The sequence below is a fragment of the Ranitomeya variabilis genome, chromosome 4, assembly GCF_051348905.1.
Source record: "Ranitomeya variabilis isolate aRanVar5 chromosome 4, aRanVar5.hap1, whole genome shotgun sequence".
Classification (NCBI taxonomy): Eukaryota; Metazoa; Chordata; class Amphibia; order Anura; family Dendrobatidae; genus Ranitomeya; species Ranitomeya variabilis.
In genome coordinates, this window is record NC_135235.1 from 34317405 (window position 1) to 34342965 (window position 25561).

At 42.2% G+C, this 25561-nt stretch overlaps 1 protein-coding gene across 1 annotated transcript in view; it reads right to left on the reverse strand.

Moving 5' to 3' along the window:
* Window positions 1–14081: 14081 nt before the first annotated feature.
* The window catches only part of SFRP5 (secreted frizzled related protein 5), a 106895-nt gene continuing 95415 nt past the window's right edge, over window positions 14082–25561 (reverse strand). The window contains exon 4 of the mRNA XM_077258315.1: window positions 14082–17420. Within this exon, the coding sequence (XP_077114430.1) occupies window positions 17074–17420 (347 nt within the window). The 3' untranslated portion in view covers window positions 14082–17073. The remainder of the gene's footprint in view (window positions 17421–25561) is intronic.

The window sequence follows — 25561 nt, forward strand, 5'->3', positions numbered from 1 at the left end:
ACAGGCATTCATGCAGCAAGTGGGAATGCACATGGGAACCAAAGGACTTGGAACCTACAGGAAACTCTAGAGCTGCAGAGCAGATGAAGTGGAACCCAACAGGGGTGAATGCAAGCACAAACACATGGTGGCGCACCAAGCAAAAATCTACAGCCTCACACCTAAGACAGCTTTGTGTCCTAATGGACCTTAAATAGGGTTAGAAAGATGACATCACTGAGCCATGCTGGGAAACCTGCAAAACCTGACATGGAGCACAACATGGGCAGCGGACCAAGGTGAAGGAAGCGGAGCCCGGGATACCCCGGAATGAGTGTGTAACACATTCTATCACAATGTATGGCATTTCAGAATTTGGTTTGCTTTGGGTGTCCCGCTTTTCCAGAGTGATTGCCTGTGTCTCCCAACTCCTCCATACGCATGAACATCAGGTGTTTCCCATGGTGAGGGAGGAGTAAGCTAATAACATACACAATTGTCAGAACAAACTGTTAACATCAAACTGCCCAATCCATATGTTCACATTATGTGAGTGTTGGATGGACTTCATACACATTAGATGGTCAGTTGATTTTGCCCTATTTTTCAGGTGACTTTAATCTGATATGCATGGGGACCTCAACATAATAAATGGTTAAAATTGCAATGTTCTTGTAAAATCAAGCAACTCTGCAATTTATTGTTATTAAAAACTGTAATGTTTTTTGCCTACTGCCCTATGCCTTGGTTATTGGCCACCACTGCAGTCTATGGGCAGTGGCCAATCTCCTAGTCAAGGAGTGCAGTGATTACAAACTTTTTGCTATGTAGCTTGCAAGTGCTGCTCTGGACCTGGTCAGGGCACAGTGTCAGTGCCTCTGCACTCCTCCGATGCTGTAAAGCTGCCTTTGATTGCAGCATCGGAGAGTGCACAGTTCGGGTGAGGAATGGTGATGTCTTGAGTCTGAAGTTCACTTTCTGGCAGGACTCTAAATATTTAATATTATTATATAATATTACCTTTTGTGCATTACTGCCCTTTTCCAAGATGGCATCTTTGGTCTCATGTGCACTGTGTCTTTCGGCTATAAAACTCCACCCCAGCCTTCTGTCTGTGCTAGAGTATTCTGCCTTGCATCCAGCTCCTGACCCTGGTGACTCCCTGGCTATATACCTGCTCCTGTGAACCTGTGTGGTGATCCTGCTACCCTGCTCTGAGTTCCTGCTGCATACACCAGTTTCCAGTAATCCTCCTTCATCTGCTGCTTGTGTTTTCTTCCATCTGCATTTGCTGGACATGTAAGCTGTTTGCTGCTCTGCTTAAACTTGAGACTATTACCCAGGACTCCCTGGTTGAGCTAAGATATTATTTGAACTGCCTTATAAGCATATCTATCAAGTGTTGTGGACTTGAGTTTCTCTCTGCACCAGTTTGAATCACCGTGTGATAATATAGACTTTACCACTTATAAAACTGTGTCCTATAGTTGTCTTTTTCCATGCAAAGAGTCTCCTGAGTTATCCCCTATAATTATTACACTTTCATTCATTCAGGAGTGCACTGCTTCCTACCACCGAATGGTGAGTAGTGTGCTCCAGAAGACTGGACATCACTGATAGACTGACTCCCCAGGGAGTGCTGGGCTCCTGAAGACTGGACACCACTAATAGATTGATTCCCCAGGGAGTAGTGTGCTCCAGAAGACTGGACATCACTGATAGACTGACTCCCCAGGGAGTAGTGTGCTCCAGAAGACTGGACACCATTGATAGATTGATTCCCCAGGGAGTGCTGCGCTCCTGAAGTTTAACTGTTTGGACCAGTGACGTAACTGAGCCGTTGTTCCAAACTGCGTCCTCCCCAGGCCGGGGACACTGAATCCAGTGACCTGAACAGTTTCAGAGCAGCTCTTGCCGGCTGTATAGCAAAGAGCTTGTAATAGCATTATCTTTGCCTTGGGGACCAACCACTTCTTATGGACAACAAAGGTGACCATAGCCCAAGGTAATGAGCAGTAAACTCTAAGAATTAAAAATCCATCCTTTAGGAATGAAGAGGATGTTTAATAAGAAGTAAATTAGAACGTTGCTTGCTTTTACAAGCAATTGGCAATTTTACCCGATTGGGAAGATGAGAAATCCCCTTTAAAGGTGTCCATACACCCTCAATATCTACACTTCAACACATGCAAACTCACTCAAGCGTCCATATGCCAGAAGGGTAAGCCAATAGCACATCACTCCAGCGGCAGCTTAACACCCCTGAGATCAACCACACGCTCGACAGCCACTCCATTTACCTCCTATGGAGATGCCGAGCACTGCGCTTGGCTTTCTCCATCGGGCCCGTAGAGAATGAACGGAGAGGTGGTTCACCTCAGAACTGATACTCCACTTTGTAATGAGGATAAAAATTACCGAGCAGGGATAAAAATTACCTGTTTTGCCATTTGGGTCCCAGCAGTCGGACCTTCACCTGCGGATGGTTGATAACTTGTTTTCACCAGACAAATACTCCTCTTGTCTACCATCGTATTTTCACATATTTTTATATTTATATAAAATCCTGGAGAAAATCTAAAAAAGAGACATATACTTTTACCTAACTGAATTAGCTTGTGATTTTTTTAATTACATTTAATGTTTTTTTTTTTGGTAATGAATTGTCTTATTTTGCCTTGTGTTTGTATATTATTATTACATCGGGTTTATGTTCTTTACTTGGGTTTTGGCTGCACTTTGTGCTTTATTTGTGCCCTCGTTGTTTCCAGATTCTGGTCTTGCTCCTGTGATCACAGATAGACACGAGCAGGTTGTCTGATATCACACGTCTTCATCATTTACTCATCTCCCGGTATCTCCGAGTCTCCGGTGTAACTAGAGCTTCCGTCACTGCTGGAAATATCTGTCTGGAGAATTCCGAGCTAAGAACTTGTGGTTTGGACTCGCTGCCGGCCTTGTGTACGGGAAATGTACACAATGTTTTCAATGCTTGAGAGCTTAAGAGGCCGATGAAAACATGTCTGTGGTCTACCGCAGCGCACACGGGTGTTTTCCACCCAGCTTGGCTCTTATAGCGACCATTGTACAACATGTAGAAGAGCAGAAAGAACTGAAGCCACGAGCACCGGGTAATTACTACAAGTGCGTTCTCTATTGAAAATGAAGAAGCCACCGACCACAGAGTGATCACTGTTACTAATTTGGTCTAGTTTTGACTTTTAAGCTATGAAACAGCATTTTACTCTGCGAATTATGACCAATGAGCCGGATCATGTGGAGCGCCCCACCCGCCGCAGGGCCGAGGGGTACCCGGTACCGGGCCTCAGAGTCTCTGTTCTGGGGGTTGTCACGGTGGCTAGGCCCGGTCCATGGCCCTGCCTGTCAGGGGGGCGTCCGGTGAAAGAGTGGTGAATGATGGTGTAGTTGTGAAGTGCCGGTCGCAGTAAATGACGAGGACACCAGGTTGCAGTCTCTTTACCTCTTTACTGAAGATCTCTGGGTCCTCAGTCCGGAATCCGGTTAACCAGGCTGCGCAAGTCCGGCCGGTCCAATGGCACCTCCAGAGTTCGGTGCTGTCCGCGGAGAACCGACTGCCGCGCTCGTCCGGGTAGTTGGGGGAGACCTCCGCTTCAACCCCACTTTCGGGTTCAGAGCTGCTGGCCATGGCGTCCTCCACGTGGGTCGCTTCCTGGTCTTTTTCCCGCTCTCTCCTTCGTGGGCGGTTTCGTTTTCTCTGTCTCTGCCCTCCATTGAGGATTAGGAGGCGGATCTCTGCTGCTGACGGACACGTCCTCACGGTGCAGAAATATTTAGACTGGGCGGCCATTGTCCTTCGCGCTCTCCAGCTTGTCTACGCCTACTCCACGCCCCTCTTCTTCTCCTGCGCCTCTCCTCAGCGCTGCAATGGCGGCGGTTTTGGCGGTAATCCTTGTAGTAATGGCAGCACACAGTTCTCTCAATAAAGCACAGTCCAAGCACAACAAATCACAGTTCCAAGGCACACATGACCTGATTCTTCAGGCTTAAGTAGATCCTGTTCGTGACGCCAAACTGGAGCGCCCCACCCGCCGCAGGGCCGAGGGGTACCCGGTACCGGGCCTCAGAGTCTCTGTTTTGGGGGTTGTCACGGTGGCAAGGCCCGGTCCGTGGCCCTGCCTGTCAGGGGGACGTCCGGTGAAAGAGTGGTGAATCATGGTGTAGTTGTGAAGTGCCGGTCGCAGTAAATGACGAGGACACCAGGTTGCAGTCTCTTTACCTCTTTACTGAAGATCTCTGGGTCCTCAGTCCGGAATCCAGTTAACCAGGCTGCGCAAGTCCGGCCGGTCCAATGGCACCTCCAGAGTTCCCTTTACAGGTGGAAATCTGTGCCTTCCTGCTAGCGCTATGTGTTGTGGTCCTTCCCTGCTGTGCTTACGGAAAGTCCCCACAACTGTTGTGTCTGTTTCTCATGTTCCCTCACAACTCGATTAGATGATGTTCTGCTAATCCTCCGTCCCTCCCTGATGTTACGGTTGGGACGCACCCGTATGACGGGTAGGCTCGGAGCTCTTCCGGGACCCTAGAGTCGCCCCTCTCCACAGGTTGCCCCCTATGTCTTCGTAGGTGATTTAGGTGAGACAGCCCGCCTATGACTGACTGTCCTGCCGTTGGTTTGAAGTATTGCTTGGAGCTAAATATATAAATACTTCCTCGGCGTTCCGGCCGCCGGTTGTGCGCCTCAGTAGGATGTTGCCTCAGTCTTACAGCACGACTCCTACTGGTATTCTCCTTGTTGCTTTCATCTCGTTTCTCACTCAGCACAATATATCTCGCTTCTAATCCTTCCTTGGGCACCGCCGCTATGCTGAGCAGGCACGGTCCCGTGACGTTCTCTCAAGTTGCCAGGCCTCTGTCAGGATCCCACCCCTGACAGGGACCCTACCGAATCTTCTCCCGCAACACCCTCTGCCACAAGGTGTTGTCTGGTTCCAACCCAGTCAGATTTCTCATCTAACTTCCTGCCTGACCCCCAGTTTTACCAGTATGTGAGGAGTGGCCTAGTGAATAGAACCCTTAGCTCCCCCTGGAGGCCCGACTGTGAAATGTATTGGTGTCTGTGATACCTGGTCAGATGAATTCCTTCAGTGCCATCAGACGTACCATAGCTCCCCATAGTGGCGGAGCCACAGTACTGCAACGACCAGGACTCTGGGGCGCTGCACATGCACAGATGTAGAAGAGCTGAGTTTGTCCTTCTGTCTCAGAAAAGAAGTGGCCTGTCCTGAAAATTCAGTGCATTATTGCGACATGCTAACAAAATCCTTAAAATCCTTGACAGGTTACAACTCTAATCACAATGTCTGAGGGGCCACATGTACACAATTACAGAATAAATATTTCCATCACCCAACAGAGTACTACAAAAATATTTTTTCTCAAAATTTGTCATCTTATGCCAGAAAAGATAAATATCTTTGTACCGTGTTAGCCAGTAATAGAAAAATATTTAGACATGAGAGTCCTCAGTGGTTGATACCTTTTAATGGCTAACTGAAAGGATGGTAACAAATTGCAAGCTTTCGAGACTATGCAGGTCCCTTCATCAGGCAGAGACTAATGCAAAATCTGAAGAATCACATATTTATACACAACACAGCACAGAGAGAAAGAAGGCAATAGATAAGACAAGTGACGTGACGCAGAATTATCATGTGAGAGGGATAGACATAAATATTGGAAGAGTTCATAGATAAGGAAGTCTTAATGTTTTATGGTTCTCTGAATGGGTCTGGTTCTGTGTTGTGATGACCCCAGAAGGTCTGAAGAGCAAATTCCTTAATTGATGTAAAAAGACATAAATCCATGCGACACATTCATTTCTGCACTGAGAGTGTCAAAGGTCGTCATGAGTTTATACTCCCAGACCCTTCTGTCTTTCTGAGATTTGAAATTACCTTTTAAAACAAGTAATTTCATGACCATGATGCTATGACCAGGGATACAAAAATGTTTTTCTACCGGTAGGTCCATTCTTTTTTCACTTATTGTGTGGCGATGAGAATTCGTCCTTGTTCTAAGTTTTTGCCCTGTCTCCTCACATACAGACCCCCAGTTGGACATTTAGTACAAATAATTAGATGAGTCGCCCTACCTGGGCCGTGGGGTACTCGGTACCGTGTCCTGAGTTCACAGGGGGATGTCACGGTGGCTGCGACCCGGTCCGTGGCCCTGGGCGCCCATTTAAAGGGGGAAGGTCTTTAAAGGGAATAAAGTTTATGTTTGTGATGCCACCTGTGGTATTCGGTCAGTGTGGACCGATGCTGCTTTAAGGGGTCCGCTGGGGTGATGTTATGGCAGCTAGATGGTATACCTTCCCACAGGTGAAGTATATCCCCAGGGCACCCGGTGTGTGGATGGTAGATGGTGAATGGCACAGTAAAGAGCGAGGACACAAGGTTGCAGTCTCTACCTTGTTTACTGAAGTCTTCAGGCAGCCACAGTCCAGGGCACCGGATCACAGGGCAGGCAGGGTCCGGCCGGCTTGGAGGCAAGTTAGGAGTCTCCTTATCCAGGTGGAAATCAAAGCCTTCCTCTAGCACCGTGGTGGTGTAGTCACTTACTGCCTATGGCTTCACATAAGGTCCTCACAGATGTTATCTCTCTTTCTGTCCCCCGGTTAGGATAGGACATAACCCATATGACTGGTGACTTGAGGCGGTTTCTAGAGACTCTAGCATGCCCCAGCCTCTAAGGGTGTCACTGTGCCTCCTGGGTGTTAGGTTGGACAGGTAACTTGGAGTTCAGCTGTCCTGTCAGTCTCTGATGTAAGTCATAGAGGTCCTTACAACCTCGGTGGTCCAGCTACCGGTCTCTGCATCTCAGAAGGAGGCAGCCTGCTCGGGGCTGGTCTCCCCCTGATCTTCTCCTGTGCTTTGCTCTCCTGCATGTTCACTGCAATCAATTCGGCTTTCTGAATGTCTCTTTCTGGGAACTGCTGCACTGCGGCTTCACAGCTCCGTAAACCCTCTCCTGCCTCAGACTGATCCAGTCTGTTTCTTGGCAAGAACTGATGACTTTCCCTACAGACTACCAGATATATATATATGGGGAGTCACCTAGTAAATAGGATCAAAAGCTCCCCCTGGTGGCCTGGAGTGTGAATGTGTTGCATGCTTGTGTTTACCTGGTTACAGTTATCCCTTCTTGCCTTCAAGCGTATCATCACTCTCCCTGTGAGGAAAGCAATGCTACTGTGACAACCAGGACCCTGGGGCGCCACATAGGTACACCACATTACATGTGATGCAATTGAAAGTACCTGGTATCTTGTAGTCCTGATGTGAATTCTTTTCACTTAGCCATTAAAAGGTATCAACCACTGATCTTATGCCACTCATTTTGAGTTATGCTGACCAAAGAGCAAGGATACATCTGTATCATTCAAGAAAATTGCCTTGGACTTTATCAGGTAGCACAGCTCACATGCATGAATGACTTTCCATTATAGTTACATTCTTGTTTATACTCAAGAGCTGCTCTCACTATTCTGCTGGTGGAGTCACTGTGTACAGACATTACATTACTGATCCTGTACTGATCCTGAGTTACATCCCGTATTATACCCCAGAGCTGCACTCACTATTCTGCTGGTGCAGTCACCGTGTACATACATTACATTACTGATCCTGAGTTACATCCTGTATTATACTCCAGAGCTGCACTCACTATTCTGCTGCTGCAGTCACTGTGTACATACATTACATTACTGATGCTGAGTTACATCCTGTATTATACCCCAGAGCTGCATTCACTATTCTGCTGGTGCAGTCGCTGTGTACATACATTACATTACTGATCCTGAGTTACATCATGTATTATACTCCAGAGCTGCACTCACTATTCTGCTGGTGCAGTCATTGTGTACATACATTACATTACTGATGCTGAGTTACATCCCCAGAGCAGCACTCACTATTCTGCTGATGCAGTTACTGTGTACATACATTACATTACTGATGCTGAGTTACATCCTGTATTATACACCAGAGCTGCACTCACTATTCTGCTGGTGCAGTCATTGTGTACATACATTAAATTACTGATGCTGAGTTACATCCTGTATTATACCCCAGAGCTGCACTCACTATTCTGCTGGTGCAGTCACTGTGTACATACATTACATTACTGATCCTGAGTTACATCCTGTATTATACTCCAGAGCTGCACTCACTATTCTGCTGGTGCAGTCGATGTGTACATACATTACATTACTGATCCTGAGTTACATCCTGTATTATACTCCAGAGCTGTACTCACTATTCTGCTGGTGCAGTCACTGTGTACATACATTACTGATCCTGTACTGATCCTGAGTTACTTCCTGTATTATACTCCAGAGCTGCACTCACTATTCTGCTGGTGCAGTCGCTGTGTACATACATTACATTACTGATCCTGAGTTACATCCTGTATTATACTCCAGAGCTGCACTCACTATTCTGCTGGTGCAGTCACTGTGTACATACATTGCATTACTGATCCTGAGTTACATCCTGTATTATACCCCAGAGCTGCACTCACTATTCTGCTGGTGCAGTCACTGTGTACATACATTACATTACTGATCCTGAGTTACATCCTGTATTATACCCCAGAGCTGCACTCACTCTTCTGCTGGTGCAGTCACTGTGTACATACATTACATTACTGATCCTGAGTTACATCCTGTATTATACTCCAGAGCTGCACTCACTATTCTGCTGGTGCAGTCACTGTATACATACATTACATTACTGATCCTGAGTTACATCCTGTATTATACCCCAGAGCTGCACTCACTATTCTGCTGGTGCAGTCACTGTGTACATACATTACATTACTGATGCTGAGTTACATCCTGTATTATACACCAGAGCTGCACTCACTATTCTGCTGGTGCAGTCACTGTGTACATACATTACTGATCCTGTACTGATCCTGAGTTACATCCTGTATTATACACCAGAGCTGCACTCACTATTCTGCTGGTGCAGTCATTGTGTACATACATTACATTACTGATGCTGAATTACATCCTGTATTATACCCCAGAGCTGCACTCACTATTCTGCTGATGCAGTCACTGTGTACATACATTACATTACTGATCCTGAGTTACATCCTGTATTATACCCCAGAGCTGCACTCACTATTCTGCTGGTGCAGTCACTGTGTACATACATTACATTACTGATCCTGAGTTACATCCTGTATTATACCCCAGAGCTGCACTCACTATTCTGCTGGTGCAGTCACTGTGTACATACATTACATTACTGATCCTGAGTTACATCCTGTATTATACTCCAGAGCTGCACTCACTATTCTGCTGGTGCAGTCACTGTGTACATACATTACATTACTGATCCTGAGTTACATCCTGTATTATACTCCAGAGCTGCACTCTTACCTATTCTAGCACAATGTCATGTTTTTGGAGACACATACACGACATCCCTGCTGTACCAGGTCCTGGGAATGTCTACGTTCATCTCTTTGTTAAATATTATGGGGACAATTAACTTTCATACATCAGATGACTGCGGAGTCTCTGGTGCACCATTATTATTCCCAGTAGGCAAACCACAGTCAGGCCTGCAGAGACTACAACTGCTAGTAATTCTAGAGATTTCAGCTCTGAAGCTTGCAAAAATATTAATGCAGCTATCGTCTTTAATTAACGCAGCAGCACAGGATCAGCACAAGACAACGCGTGTTATTATAATGCGGATTGATTCGATGTATAAATATGTGCGGAATGTAGAATAGTAATTGCAAATAAAGGAAATACATATTTTATTTGTTCCTGGAGACTGAGGTATTTTTAGCAGCCGCACATTAGAGACCCGGCCTATATTTATCCTGTGTCAGGCACATCCAGAAACCACCGGAGACTAGATGGAGGTGGACATGACTTAGGGATGGGTGGACCGAGAACTCCTGCAGCTTTTGTTTGTATTGCGGTGTAGATTTTAAACAAGAGTGTTGTTGCTTTAAGAGGAAGTTTAGATGTTTGTGCCTGGTGTATTACTGTGAGGAGGGTGGGGCTTATATAGGGGAGGCAACTCTGGCTCTCCCTCTCTCTCTCACAGGATGGACAGGAGGAAACATTACCCGCCCTCCCGCCCTGTTTATAATCTTTAAACTTTTTAATTATTGCTTGTATAATGATAAATTTTTCATTGTATTTTTGAATTTGTCATTGTATATCTTGTACCATGTTCAATTGTATATTGGCTATAAAGAGTTATTATTTGTGGTAACCTTCTAAGCCCAAGGGAAGGGCAATCCTTCAGCCATGGTTCCCTGGAGGTTTCCTCCACAGGGGGTTTTTCCTCTCCTGAGCGCTGTAGGATGACTCTTTGTGAGTCGGGGGTTTGCCAAGTTTAGTCCCATTAATGCTTTTGCAGGGACTTCTAGTTTTTAAGTTTACAAAAATGATTTAATTATTTATAAAAAAAAAAAAAAAAGGTGTCAAATGAGACTTGGAATATTTAACCCGTCACGGCTTTGTGGTTTAGGAGTCAGGTGGAAGTTGCAGACAAGTTAAGGTGGACTCATTTTAACTAATAGAGGATGTAAAACCTCATGGTGGTGAGCAGGCTCGGCTTTGGTGGCCAGCCTCAAGGACGTTGTAATGGTAACATCAATCAGGGGCGGGCACAGTGGTTAAGCACAGGAGTGAGGATAATAGGGTCATTGGTGCCCTGAAAGTTTACTGGCTCTGCTTGAATGGCAAGCCAGTGCGTGCCGCCCCTTTATGGCTGTCTGTCCTGGTGCTGTATGTCAGACAGATGGGGATATCGCAGTACTTGTGAATCCCAATGTACTAGCACTCCACCTGACTCCTACTGTGATTATTTAATCCTGTGATTTGAATAAAAGCTGTGGCCATTTTGACAACCAAAATAATGTGTTTGTGTATTTATTTTAGTACCTAGGTTTACAGTAGTTATGGTGGTTTTAAGAAGGAGTGGGGTCCATCCCATATCCAAAAGTCATGTCCTATTACGTGATCTAATATTCATGTCCTCACGGAAGCTTCTAGATGTGGCCAATGGAAGAAGTAAACTGGAATATTTTTTTTAACATCTAGGACATAAAAGACTTGTGGTAAGTGATCGCTGATGTAATAAGGAACAGTGACTAACGATGGTGATAGGTGTAATATCAGTATGGAAACTGTAATCTATCTGTTATCTATCATCTATCTCTCTATCATCTATCTATTATCTATCTATCTATCTATCTATCTATCTATCTATCTATCTATCTATCTATCATCTATCTATCTATCTATTTCTTGATATTGTTCCGGGGTATAGCTATAAGAGTTTTGAGGTAGCAGTCACGAGAGCGTCATGTACTGTTATTATTGGCTCATACCTGTTACACATTTTGTTTTTGGACCCCGGAAACATAAATTTCCTCCTCTGAATTCTTCCATTTGGCCCCAACTATTGCAGCATTTTCTTCCAGTCGACCATAAGTTCACTGATGAGACATAATCCTCGGTATTGCGCCAAGTAACGACAGATCACATTATGTTTTAGCAAATGAAATAATTTACTGTAAAACTTGATAAAGTCACACAATATTACATGATTAAAATTACTTTGTAAGGGACAGAGTCAGTTGTGACGTACAATGCAGACTTTACATAGTAGTACCATGGTGGAGGTGAACATGCATGGGACCTGAGGTTACAGCTGATGAGAGATCGCTGCTCATGTTCTGTATGCGGTGAACCTCACATCTCAATGTATTAGATACATAATGACATTCTTAATAAAACATCTGAATATAAACATTTACATATAAGAACCGCACTTGTAGGGCGTAGTTTTCCAAAAATAATGGATTAATATTGGCCTGAAATATTGGCATTAGGCCCGGGGCATCCACAGTAGACAGACCGTGCATCTGCCCTGGTTTATCAATAGCATTTATTATGGGGCAGGATGCTCCTCCCCTGAGGAGCTGACCAGGAATAAGGAACAGGTCCAAGAGTTATAGAAAGGACCTGGAAACACCAGATCCTTTAGTCTTGAGTGGATAACCAGACTCCATTTTGGGGACCACATTTTGGCTACTGCTATAGACCCCAGTACTTTTCTGTGAATGCTACTAAAGTTTGCAGACATTTTCCCAATCAACCATAATTGACCTTAAATCTCATATTAAATATTTTTTTGAGCATTGGGTACAATCAAAAAGCCTTATAAAACAATTTTTTTAGAATATCTGATACATTATTACCCTTTTAAATAATTACATTCATCACAAACCGATCACATCGTGGAATTAAAAACTCTTACAATTATGTTCTATACCGATGCCACACCGTCATTGTGGAAGTCACAAGGGAAAGGGGCAATGGCGGCGGAGAGGAAGATTTCGATCCAATGGATGTTAGGTGCAGACATAAGATAATTTGGCTTTTCTTCTAGACGTAGTTTCCTTCTACTTTGAAACCGTGAAGTTTCTTCAAAAAGTAGAGTAGAAGGTTTCTTGACATACAGGTCCTTCTCAAAAAATTAGCATATAGTGTTAAATTTCATTATTTACCATAATGTAATGATTACAATTAAACTTTCATATATTATAGATTCATTATCCACCAACTGAAATTTGTCAGGTCTTTTATTGTTTTAATACTGATGATTTTGGCCTACAACTCCTGATAACCCAAAAAACCTGTCTCAATAAATTAGCATATCAAGAAAAGGTTCTCTAAACGACCTATTACCCTAATCTTCTGAATCAACTAATTAACTCTAAACACATGCAAAAGATACCTGAGGCTTTTAAAAACTCCCTGCCTGGTTCATTACTCAAAACCCCCATCATGGGTAAGACTAGCGACCTGACAGATGTCAAGAAGGCCATCATTGACACCCTCAAGCAAGAGGGTAAGACCCAGAAAGAAATTTCTCAACAAATAGGCTGTTCCCAGAGTGCTGTATCAAGGCACCTCAATGGTAAGTCTGTTGGAAGGAAACAATGTGGCAGAAAACGCTGTACAACGAGAAGAGGTGACCGGACCCTGAGGAAGATTGTGGAGAAGGACCGATTCCAGACCTTGGGGAACCTGAGGAAGCAGTGGACTGAGTCTGGTGTGGAAACATCCAGAGCCACCGTGCACAGGCGTGTGCAGGAAATGGGCTACAGGTGCCGCATTCCCCAGGTAAAGCCACTTTTGAACCATAAACAGCGGCAGAAGCGCCTGACCTGGGCTACAGAGAAGCAGCACTGGACTGTTGCTAAGTGGTCCCAAGTACTTTTTTCTGATGAAAGCAAATTTTGCATGTCATTCGGAAATCAAGGTGCCAGAGTCTGGAGGAAGACTGGGGAGAAGGAAATGCCAAAATGCCTGAAGTCCAGTGTCAAGTACCCAGTCAGTGATGGTGTGGGGTGCCATGTCAGCTGCTGGTGTTGGTCCACTGTGTTTCATCAAGGGCAGGGTCAATGCAGCTAGCTATCAGTAGATTTTGGAGCACTTCATGCTTCCTGGCACCTGCTCACAGTGCCAAAACCACTGGTAAATGGTTTACTGACCATGGTATTACTGTGCTCAATTGGCCTGCCAACTCTCCTGACCTGAACCCCATAGAGAATCTGTGGGATATTGTGAAGAGAAAGTTGAGAGACGCAAGACCCAACACTCTGGATGAGCTTAAGGCCGCTATTGAAGCATCCTGGGCCTCCATAACATCTCAGCAGTGTCACAGGCTGATTGCCTCCATGCCACGCCGCATTGAAGCAGTCATTTCTGCCAAAGGATTCCCGACCAAGTATTGAGTGCATAACTGAACATTATTATTTGATGGTTTTTTTGTTTGTTATTAAAAAACACTTTTATTTGATTGGACGGTTGAAATATGCTAATTTATTGAGACAGGTTTTTTGGGTTATCAGGAGTTGTAGGCCAAAATCATCAGTATTAAAACAATAAAAGACCTGACAAATTTCAGTTGGTGGATAATGAATCTATAATATATGAAAGTTTAATTGTAATCATTACATTATGGTAAATAATGAAATTTAACACTATATGCTAATTTTTTGAGAAGGACCTGTAGTTCATGGCTCATACAGTAGAGGCAATAACTTGGTTACGTTGCTGTTTGAGTTGGGGAAAAGGGGCTCCGGCTGAAATTGACCCTATAACACTTGCTGTTTTAGGGTTGTGGACCTCAAAAAAGCGGAAAGGTCCAAGGTTCCTGGTTCCTCTATTCCTGCAAAAGTCAAGATCAAGAGTCAGATCCTCGTAATCCACACAGGGAATATAGCCTAACAAAATACCCAGTGGGCGCCTCTTCTCGAATTTGGTTATGGGGGTTCACTTTTCTTTTTGGAGCTCCTTAAAGAAACTTTAATGGGATGTGACATTGAGTTTTTTTTATTGAATTTTTGGAGTGAAAAGTGATCAGTAGCTCCAAGTTTATAAAGAGTTTAGATTTTTTTAAGAGTATTTGGAGGGTTTCCACATGGTTTTTCCTCCAAAGCTCCACAAAAAGTTGGTGTGCACATAACCGTCGATTTTTTCCTGTTTTGCCTTTCTTAAGAAAGCATGTAGGCTGCTATACACCTCAATGTTACATGAGTAACAATCATATGAATGAGCTCTAGGGAAAAAAATAGCCTCAAAAATTGTGGACAGATGTATCAAACTTGAGCAAAACGTTTTGCAAAATGTAAGAACTGTATGTAATATAGAGAAAACTACAAATTAATTGCTAAATATATATTTTTTAATAATGTTTGGAGTTTTGTTTTTTGGGTGCAGTAAGGTTAATTTGTTCTGCCCTTTGCCTTTGTTTTCAGCGCAGACACAAAAAATTTCTGTTTTGTAACTAAAAAATAATGAAATGTTATGTGTCGCCCATTTTTATTACACTTGGTTATATTTGCTCGTGGATAAAATCACAGGTTTTGATGTTTTCATGGACAAAATGAACTATTTTTGGCAAAAACAGTCCCAGGTCTGAAGTGACATTTGCGACAGACATCAAATTTATTCAATGCAAATAAAATTTCCCAGCTGATTTAGTGCAAATCTGCCAAATTCGAATTTAGTCAGGACCTCAAATTAGCTCATCTGTACCCAGCACATATTACTCACATCCACCCATTAATTTAAACAGCTTGATCAGCTTCCCTAATAATTCATACATAGGTCATCACTCAAGGCGAAAATCCAACATGGCCAAGTTCGATATTTATGAATAAATTTCTTCCCCCAAAACCGTTCTTTAGCAGATCTTGACCACAATGGTGGCATCCATGGACAATGTTAATAGACAGCTCTGCATTTTTTTCTTACTCGTCAGTCCCATCAGCCCAAAATTCCAAAGCAGCAACACCATTCATGTAGAATGTGACCATTGGGTGTAGAGCTTAATATCTGGCTTCCGAGAGTTCCTGCAAATGACCCCATAATCCAGCATTACACAAACTTAATACCATTTTGTGCCCAATTTTTCGTGAATGCATTTGCTAATCTTTGTTGTAGATGTATTTTGCTTCTTCATGCCATGTGCTATCGAGGAGACAAGTAGAAAAATGCCTTTGCTGCTAAATCTTTGTTCGTTTCATAATGGAGATCTACAGACCATTGGAGAATCAGGTCCCTCTCCTCAGTTACTGCAATGTTAGCAAATGATACAGGCTTTTCTTTTAGAAGGTGTGTGGACAGGGTTATGAACAAGCACTGGACCTTTTTGCTCTGAAAATGTGGTTCGTGATGAGGTGCTTTGTCCAGTTGATCAACCAAGAGTCGAGTGTTGCCAAATATATGTGCCAACTGCTTATACCCCTACATAGTAACATAGTTACTAAGGTTGAAGGAAGACTTTAAGTCCATCTAGTTCAACCCATAGCCTAACCTAACATGCCCTAACATGTTGATCCAGAGGAAGGACCCCTTTCCTTGTAGGAATAGACAAGCATCAACCACTCTATTTCTTTTAACTAAAGGGTCTTACAAGGCAATGAAAATAATTATTAAAAGGGGCCTATAACAGTTTAAAATAATAAAAGAAGGGGTCCTCTGCAGATCTCGCTCCTTATTGGGTCCTTGCTGGTTGTGTTGTCGATAAGCGAAACCTCCAACTATTACTCCTGACTCTGACTCCTCAATTTCTCTGAAGCAATGACTAGAAAGGTCTACTGAGTTGGGTCACCACTCTGGCCACTAATTAGCTAAATGGCCATTTCAGTGTGCCGAATATTGGCTCAGGAAACAGAGTCCAGGGTCACATTTCGGCCCAGAGAAGCTCCAGAATATGACATGTGTAGGATATTTTTATTATTGTTGACAGAGTTTTCATAGGCTGAAAAACCCTTATAAACTTTTGTTTGGGTGGGTGGTTGGTGGCCAAAGATGATGAAGACCCTGAGTGATTTTCCCTTTAGCCCAGACTGTGACAACTTGCACCACCTTACTCTTAGTGGATGTGGGCTCCCTAATGTTGCTAAGCCCCACAAAAACTCTTCTGTCCCGTAGATATGCCCATGTCCCCAGCTCTAGGTTGAAATTATTCATTGCCAGTGCGAAAATAATATTAATGGCCGTGTTCATATCTGTTATCGGTGAATATATATTCATGTAGTGAAGTTTCCTGGAATAAGAATCTGACGTCAGACTGTGATTTATTACAGAGCGTTCGCCCAGTCACGACTCCGACACTCTCCTGTAAATACTATATTTTGCTTTTGTCGGCTTAAGTCTTAATGCATTTTGCCTAAAGGAATGATAAATTGCTGATTTGTGAGACATAAATCTATTGTTCCAGGTATTTTCCTAAGCCTTGTACATTGTATTTCCAATCAAATCTCTGCATTCAAAGTCCGTTCTTTCCCCATTTACCGAGTCTGTCTTGCAGTGATCACATTCTTCACCCTCTCAGCCATATCATTCAGTATGACTACCCTAGTAACTCATCTTTTATTTTATTTTATTCGAAGCTGAGTATGCTATGTTACTGCTATTGCTAAAAATATAAAGTCCATTTGGTAAGGCTAGGTGAAGGCATCACAGAAAAAAAAAAAAGTTCTCCAGGTATCAATCCTTTAGCGGAAGGAACCTATGTGTGAACCGTGAGAAAGGGACTCGGAACACGGATAGGTGAACATGAAGTTCACTGCGTACTTCATGTCTTTGCTCTTCTTGTCCCACTTGTAGATGGCGGTAAGCAAAAGCTTATTTTCTACCTTCCGGCCCATGATTAGAAAGCTCCCACTCAAGTTGTCCAGTTGAGGACATTGACATTCCACCGCGTTTTTAATGTACAATACGAGTTTGCGGAACTCCTTCCTCTTGAGTTTTCCAGCTTTTAGAACCTTCTTCTTCTTTTGGGCCGCTATGAGCTTCAGATCTCCGTTCTCAATCTTCACCTCTTTGATTCGCATCCGTAGAACTGGAATGAATTCAAGAAAATAAATAAGTCAGTCTCGCTGGAAAGTTAAGTGCCTACGTCACCAAGTGTTTGAGTTGTTGTCTATTTTCCTTATATTGAAAGTAATTCATATTGTGTTAAGTAAAAGAAGTAAAAAAAAGAAAAAACAAAGTACTTTGTAAGCTGCAGTCAAGTGCCAAAATATTACATACTGGTGAGCGTGAAGCGTCTGGTGGTGTACATTCCCTATTGTTCCCTATAATTCTGGATTAGGAGACTCTTTAGTAGTCATTGGGAAGAGATTTGACTTTCTGATGTATTTGCTGAGATACATTGTGATGGAAACCTCGATCTGAATACAAGTATGTTGTAGCCAAGTACTGTCGTCATTGTGGGGTTTTTTTGTTCATTTTTCAGCCCTTTTGAAGGTTTCGAGAAGCATCTAGAATTGCTTCACCACACTTCTGAATTAATGGGGTTTTCCAGACTTAACATATTGATGTGATGACCACAGATGAGTGAATATATTATGCCATTTTTCTGAATCACAAAAGGCCATCAAGATGTGAAAAACATACTTATACTCACCTTACCGCTCACTTCTTCAGACTATCAACTCCTCACCGTCACCCATCCTAATCACTTCTTCAGATCGCCACTGCTCACGTTGAATTCCATAACCCTCTCACTTTGGATTCAGGTTTCCAGGTTTGATTAGGCCTGGGAAGGTTCTGCACATGTACGTGTGAAGTCATGGCATATGCTGTGATGTCCTTATGCCATGACCTTTTGGCCTCATAAGACCTGGAAGTTCAGGATGCGGGAATTCAATGCGAGCACTGTCAATCTGAAATTGCAAAAGAGTGGAGGGGCCGGAAGGTGAGTATAAGTATTCCTTATCATTTTTACATTCTACGTTTATTATGTATTAGGGTCTGCACAGAGTCCAGAGCATAACACGGGGCATTACATTTGCGAAGGATAACTTCTCCGCAGATCGAATTTCATGGGAATATCCGCACAAAAAGGAGAAATCGAATTTTGCCTCATCTGCTCTTCTGTAGTGATGACCTATCCTGAGAGACTAATCCAAAGTTGGACACCTCCACCTATCTGCTATTTTTAGCTCTGAAAGCGATAGTACCTGAGAATGGCCACTACACTATGAACGGAGCTGTGCTGTTTCCACTCCATTCATACTATGTTTACACCTGCGGGAGCTGATCGCCATGGGTGTCAGCAGTCGGACCCTCAATGATCTGCTGTAACTGATCTATCTCTGGGATAGATGTGACATCATGCTTTCCCCTGTACCGGAAGTCCGCTGCCTCGGAGTAACCCTTGACTCTGCCCTGTCCTTCAAACCGCACATCCAAGCTCTTTCCACCTCCTGTCACCTCCAGTTCAAAAATATCTCCAGAATCCGTCCTTTCCTCAATCGTCAATCTACTAAAATGCTTGTGCATGCCCTCATCATCTCCCGCATTGACTACTGCAACATCCTTTTCTGTGGCCTCCCTGCTAACACCCTTGCACCTCTCCAGTCCATCCTTAACTCTGCTGCCCGACTAATTCATCTCTCTCCTCGCTACTCCTCTGCTTCTCCCTCTGCAAATCTCTTCACTGGCTCCCATTCCCTCAGCGTATCCAGTTCAAATTATTAATACTGACCTACAAAGCCATCCATAACCTGTCTCCTCCATATATCTCTGAAGTAATCTCCCGATATCTTCCCTCACGTAATCTCTGTTCCTCCCAAGACCTCCTTCTGTCCTCCACACTTATTTGCTCCTCATCCAACCGCCTCCAGGACTTCTACAGAATATCCCCCATCCTCTGGAATTCTTTGCCTCAACACATCCGACTATCAACCACATTCGGATCCTTCAGACGGAACCTGAAAGCCCACTTCTTCAGGAAAGCCTACAGCCTGCACTGACCCCGCTGCCTCCTCACCACTACCGGAGCTACAACCTCACCAACACCGGAGCTCCTACAACCCTCAACCTACTGTCTCCTTCCCCACCATCCTGTAGAATGTAAGCCAGCAAGGGCAGGGTCCTCGCCCCTCTGTATCAGTCTGTCATTGTTAGTTTGTTTACTGTAAGGGATATCTGTAACTTGTATGTAACCCTTCTCATGTACAGCACCATGGAATCAATGGTGCTGTATAAATAAATAATAATAATAATAGGATATCAATACCTTATATCTGGTTATGCCTTTAGCATAGGGGGTCTCCTTTCCTGTTGATCAGGGTGGAAATCGGTTGAAAATAGTGTCTGTTGCTCTGTAGGACCTGTCCTGTTCTGCATTAAAAAAGGCAACCGACTGATTTGAATGGACAGAGTGTAATACTTTTTTCCCCCCTGTGGTGGCGCTGCAGAGAAATAGAACACTTGCTGAGAGATTACAGCTGATTGCCGGGGATCCCAGCAGTGGAGCTTTTAATGATCAACAACCCCTTAAATTAGTCTGGAGAAAGAAAATTAGCAAAGTTTGGGGATCATTAGCTTTCTTTAAAAACCCAAATGTAAATATTTCATTCTTATAAAATGATGGTCAGGATTAGGAAACTTCATCAAAACTATTTCAAAGGAAAACTCCCAACAACTACTACAAACTCCTTGAAACAAAAATGTAAAAGACAAAAACTTTGACACTGAACAAGAACTTCATGTTATTCAGCAAAGTTTCCTATGAGACGGAGCATCCTATTGTTTAAAACTGATAGTCTATGCTCAGGATTGGCCATCAACATTGGATTGTGGCGGTCCCTCAAGGCATAAAGGCTGCCCCTTCTTCCAGCAGATTTGCGGGGGTGACCGGAGTTGCAGCACCACCACATATCTAGAATCTCAGCATGCTCAGGTGCTAACCAAGTGTCTTCGGCATGCTCGAAAAGTATGTTCGAGTCCCCGCGGCTGCATGTCTCACGGTTGTTCGACAGCCTCAACACATGCAGGGATAGATGAACAAACAGGCGCTCATCACTACTGGTAAACCCTAAATCAATATTGTCGTTTTGGAAAATCCCCTTACAGAAGGATGAAAGTGGAAAATAGGAAAATAAACAGCGGCACTTCTCCTATAACATGTCTGCGGTGTGTGGTCCGACCACCGTAAATCCAATGTAAATGAACATACAAAATGACGGCAGGCTGGTCTGGCCCGTGTTTCCTCTCCTGTGGTTCGCGGCCATGTTATACCAAGGATTTATGGGAAAATAATAGTAGTGGGATCACATAAACATCGGCCACAATTTTGGAGGAAGTCCCAGTTCAATCCCATGAATTGGATCATTTGTCTTTTTTCTTGAATTTGCACTTACAAAAAATCATTATACCTTAAATCTAAAAAAAAATGAAAATATGGCGGTGTTCAGAGTTATCTTACATATCCTACTCATATCTTGGATGTATTAGTCTATAGTGAGACGTCATACTGTGTTGGAACCAGAGCTAAAAATTGTCTGTAAATTCCATGACGTTCCGTAGACATAGGAAACTTTTTCCTACTTTTCCGTAAAGCAAAAAGTTGACGTTCCCCCTGAGAACATAATACGGATTATTATAACTGTGAAAATTCTCATTTTACAACACTATTGTGTTCATTTCAGTAAATCGAAACATAGCCATAAATCACTTTTATTTTTATTAAAAGGGGTTGTCCACCTTTGGGTGGTTTTCTTTTTCTTACAGAAATGCATGTATTTTTGGATCAAAATTTTATGTGCAATTGTGTTTCATTAAAAATGTTGCACTCAACAGCCTCTGTGTTGCGCTGTCTATTGCTGGCTGGAGAATGAGTTTACTGAGAATCCATCAGCGAGTTCAATCTGAAGTACCAATGGGAGAGTTTCTACTGTAAGGGCTCATATCCATTTGTGGAAAAACAGACCCGTGCAATCCGAGAAAAACTCGGATTGTACTCTGACCAATGTTATTTGAAGGGTGACGTCTCATCTGCGATTTTTTTTCTTACCTGAAATCGGACTGAGAAAAAAAATCGCAGCATCGATTTGCTGAGTATATTGGCCGAGACTCGCCAATGCAAGTCAATGGATGCGAGAAAAAAAGCACAGCGCTCGCACCATGGTGTACAGTAAAATCACACTGACAGGTTATAATAGAAAAGACAGAATAGATATATACACAATGAATACATATATATACATGTCAGTAACACATATATATATATATATATATATATATATGTATATATATATATAAGTATTTATATTGCACAGAAAGATAGATAGAAGAAAAGCCGGTAATTCATCTTCCGGCTTCTGTAAAATCACTGAAGGAGCCGACAGGATAGAAGACATGGTTTACATACAGTAAATAGATGCAGAATAGGTATATAGATGTCAGTGATAAAAGATTCTTTTTGAGGAAAAAAATGGCGTGGGCTCCCAAGCAATTTATGGAACCAGCAGAGGGAAAGCAAATGACTGGGGGCTGATATTAATAGCCGAGGAAGGGACCATGGATATTGGCCCCCCCAGCTAAAAACATCAGCACTCAGCCACCCCATAAAAGGTGCATCTGTAAGATGCGCCAATTCCGGCACTTAGCCTCTCTCTTCACACTTGCCCTGTTGCGGTGGCATATGGGGTTGATGTCACCTTTGTAATGTAAGGTGACATCAAGCCCACGGCTTAGTAATGGAAAGGTGTCAATAAGACACCTATCCATTACTAATCCTATAGTTGGTACATGTTAAATAAAGACACAGCCAGAATAAAGTCTTTTAATGAAATAAAACACAACAGTTTTCCCTTTTATTGTTAGTTACTCCTAATCCATGTGATGCCCTCGATCTCCTGTAATAAAAAATAACAAACCAACAATATACCTGTCTGTCGCTGTGTCCCACACCATTATCCATATCTGGGGTATATACAGTTTTCAACCAGGACGGTACCAAGATGCGACCGCCCCGGCTGAAAACCACTGATGAATGAGAAGATGTTGTGAGCGGAGCTTCAGTGACTAGCGGTGATGTCACTGAAGCTGCGCTCCCTCACAACCTGACCTGCGCTGAACTCTGTAGCGTGGGAAAATGCCAGTTCATTTCCCCATGGTCCAGAGTTCATTGCAGTTCAGCACGGCTGTGAGTGGCAGCTTCAGTGAGCCCCACAATATGATTAGACATATTAGCCTAACACCATGCTCACATAGCTCTAGCTTAGTATTAACTTAGTTAATAATAATAATAATAATAATTTTTATTTATATAGCGCCAACATATTCCGCAGCACTTTACAAATTATAGATACCAGCCATAGTGTAAAGCTCGGGTGTTCATGTAAAGCTGCATGAACCAGTTAACTGCCTAAGTATGTAGCAGTACAGACACAGAGGCTATTAGCTGCATAAAGTGTATGAGTTAAGAAGATCATTATCTCCAGTAGGTGGCACTAGCGATACAGATCTTTTCCTTTTAGAAGAGGGCTAATTTGCATGTAATAATACGCTTTTTTTTAATTACGGTAGTTGATTTTGAGGGTTAATATTTTTTAAAAAATATTATTATAAATTATTTATATTTTATTTATTTAAACTTATTTATTTTAATTAATATTTATTTAATTTGTTGATTTTAAGGGTTAATATTTTGTATATATATTTTTTTAAATATTATTATTATACATAATATTTATATTTCATTTAAATGTATGTGTTTACATTATTATTTATTTAGTTGATTTTTTTAGGGTTAATATTTTTTATATATTTTTTTAAAATATTATTATTACATATTATTTATATTTTATTTATTTAAACATATTTATTTAGATGATTATTTATTTAATTAGATGATTTTAAGGGTTAATATTTTGTATATATTTTTTTTAAATATTATTATGCATATTATTTATATTTTATTTAAAGTTTTGTACCGTATTTAGATTATTTTTTATTTAGTTGATTTTGAGGGTTAATATTTTTTACATATTTTTTAAATATTAGTATTACATATTATTTATATTGTATTCATTTAAACGTTTTTATTTAGATTATTATTTATTTAATTAGTGGATTTTGAGGGTGAATATTTTGTTATATATTTTGTTAAATATTCTTATTCTTATTTTTTATTATTTATTTTGTATTTATTTAGACCTATTTATTTAGACGATTATTTACTTTTCGTTTCCACACTGGTATGTAAAACTTTTCCCCCTTATTTTTTTTTTTCATATAAAAATATTACAATTTTAATCCTAAAAGGGCTGCACACACTATCTAAAGCCTGCATACTACCTAAAAAAATTTGGATTTGGAAGAGTTAATGAAATCCAGGTGTCTGCCTGATATGGCTTAGCGCTCTCACATGCTCCGTGCACCCTTTTATTTAAATAAGCAAATTTACGTTCACGGGTCAGCGCTTCATAAAGTCTCGCTTTCATTACCTACATCTTGAACAAGCCGATCTTTTGCGCTGACAAGGCAATACACTTGTGCTATTGTGAGCCTCCAGACTGAAGTCGCCCAGCTGGACAGATCCAGGAGTGACAGCTTCTTACTTATTCGCCTTCCAATTCATCACACTTTAACTAATATTCATCCATCTTGGTGGCGTAAAGGAGAAATGACTGTGTGGTCTGTTACCGCTGAACATGGTCCTTGCCTTCTTAGTCTTCTGCCAGAAGACTGAGCCAAGGTCCAGTTTTCCAGCTGATATTATTAATGGCAGCCCTCATGTCCTAGGTGAACATTAAAAGTAACCTTGTCTGGGTTCGCAATACAAATAGTCCATTGGCCAAATCCCTCACAGGTGATAATTTCCCAAGACTTCGACTGCCGAAAAATGGCAAGGAACCCTCATATTCCAAGTAGTTGAATTTGGAAAGGTCTTCGAATGTTGCGTGCCAAGCTCGCGAAAGACCTCCCGTACTGAATGCTCTAAATAATCCCTCTCAGCATTGAAGAGGTGGTCTGAGAGCTACTGTACAATCTGTGAATGTGTGAACTCGTACTCGCCTTGTAGTGGTCTACATTTTTGTAGATATTGGCCTACAGGAGACACATACAACGCTACTGGTTGGACAAGGTTGGCTGCTTTGGATTACGTGTGGGTCTGCAGTGTGGGTCTGACTAATAAATGCATCAACTCCAAAATTGCTGCAAACGTTAAAAATGTAAAGGTCTTAGCGTTTTTTTGATCAAGGAGCGCAAAAGCCTCCAACCACGTCAAGGTGCACCTAAATATGTATGGTCCCTATACACTAAATGTCTTACCTGTCTATACGCCAAAACAGCCTCATGGGAATGGGGAGTGAAAAAGAAACCAAGTGTAGCTTGCAATTAAGCTTGCAAATATTAAGTGCAGAAGAACCATTTTCAAACATGTACTTCTGTGGATGAAAGGAAAAATTGTGATTGGGAGCAAGTAACTGTAAAGTCACTTTCTTATTATCTTTGGTTTATTAAAAGCAAAGTTCCACTAGTTTGCGATATACAGATGGTAGTCAGCTTTGCAAAATGTTTATAATGTTAGCAATCCGTAATTTGTGGGTCTCCAGTTGTTGGAAAACTACAAACCACAGCATTTGCTAATATGTAGTTTCGTGAATAGGTTGGATGAATGGTTATTCCCTTTCTCCTTTGCCAGCTGTCAGAATAAAATCACATAACAGCGCGTATCAGCAGATAAGAAGCTACAAGGTTAGGAAGGATGACTTAAAATTCCACAACTTTCTCCCTACGTTGTTACACGGTGGTTACGGTTATCAGTTCCTTGCAATGAAATTCATTGATATAATTGGGCAGGAATGATGGTCTGGAACTTGCCAGTGGTCAGAGCTTCAAAGGTAGCTGCCCCAGGGTATCAGACTTCCAGGAGATAAGTTATTTCTACAACATACTCGAAATATGTCAGACTGCTCAACACCATCTCTATGCCATATCCCAAAACCTCAGTGGTCACAGATCATTTCAGATGGGTTTTTACTGTATCGTTGACTTATGGTCCATCTTGGACAGTTGCCGTTATTTATGAAATTAGGATTATGAACCCAGTCACATTAATATTATTGAATGTTACTTAATTTTTTTTTAAATAATCAACTAATTAAAGGGGCTATCTGAATCATAACACCCATTTTTAAATAGCTAGTTGGTGAATTCTGATGGATGAGGGTTCCTTTCGTG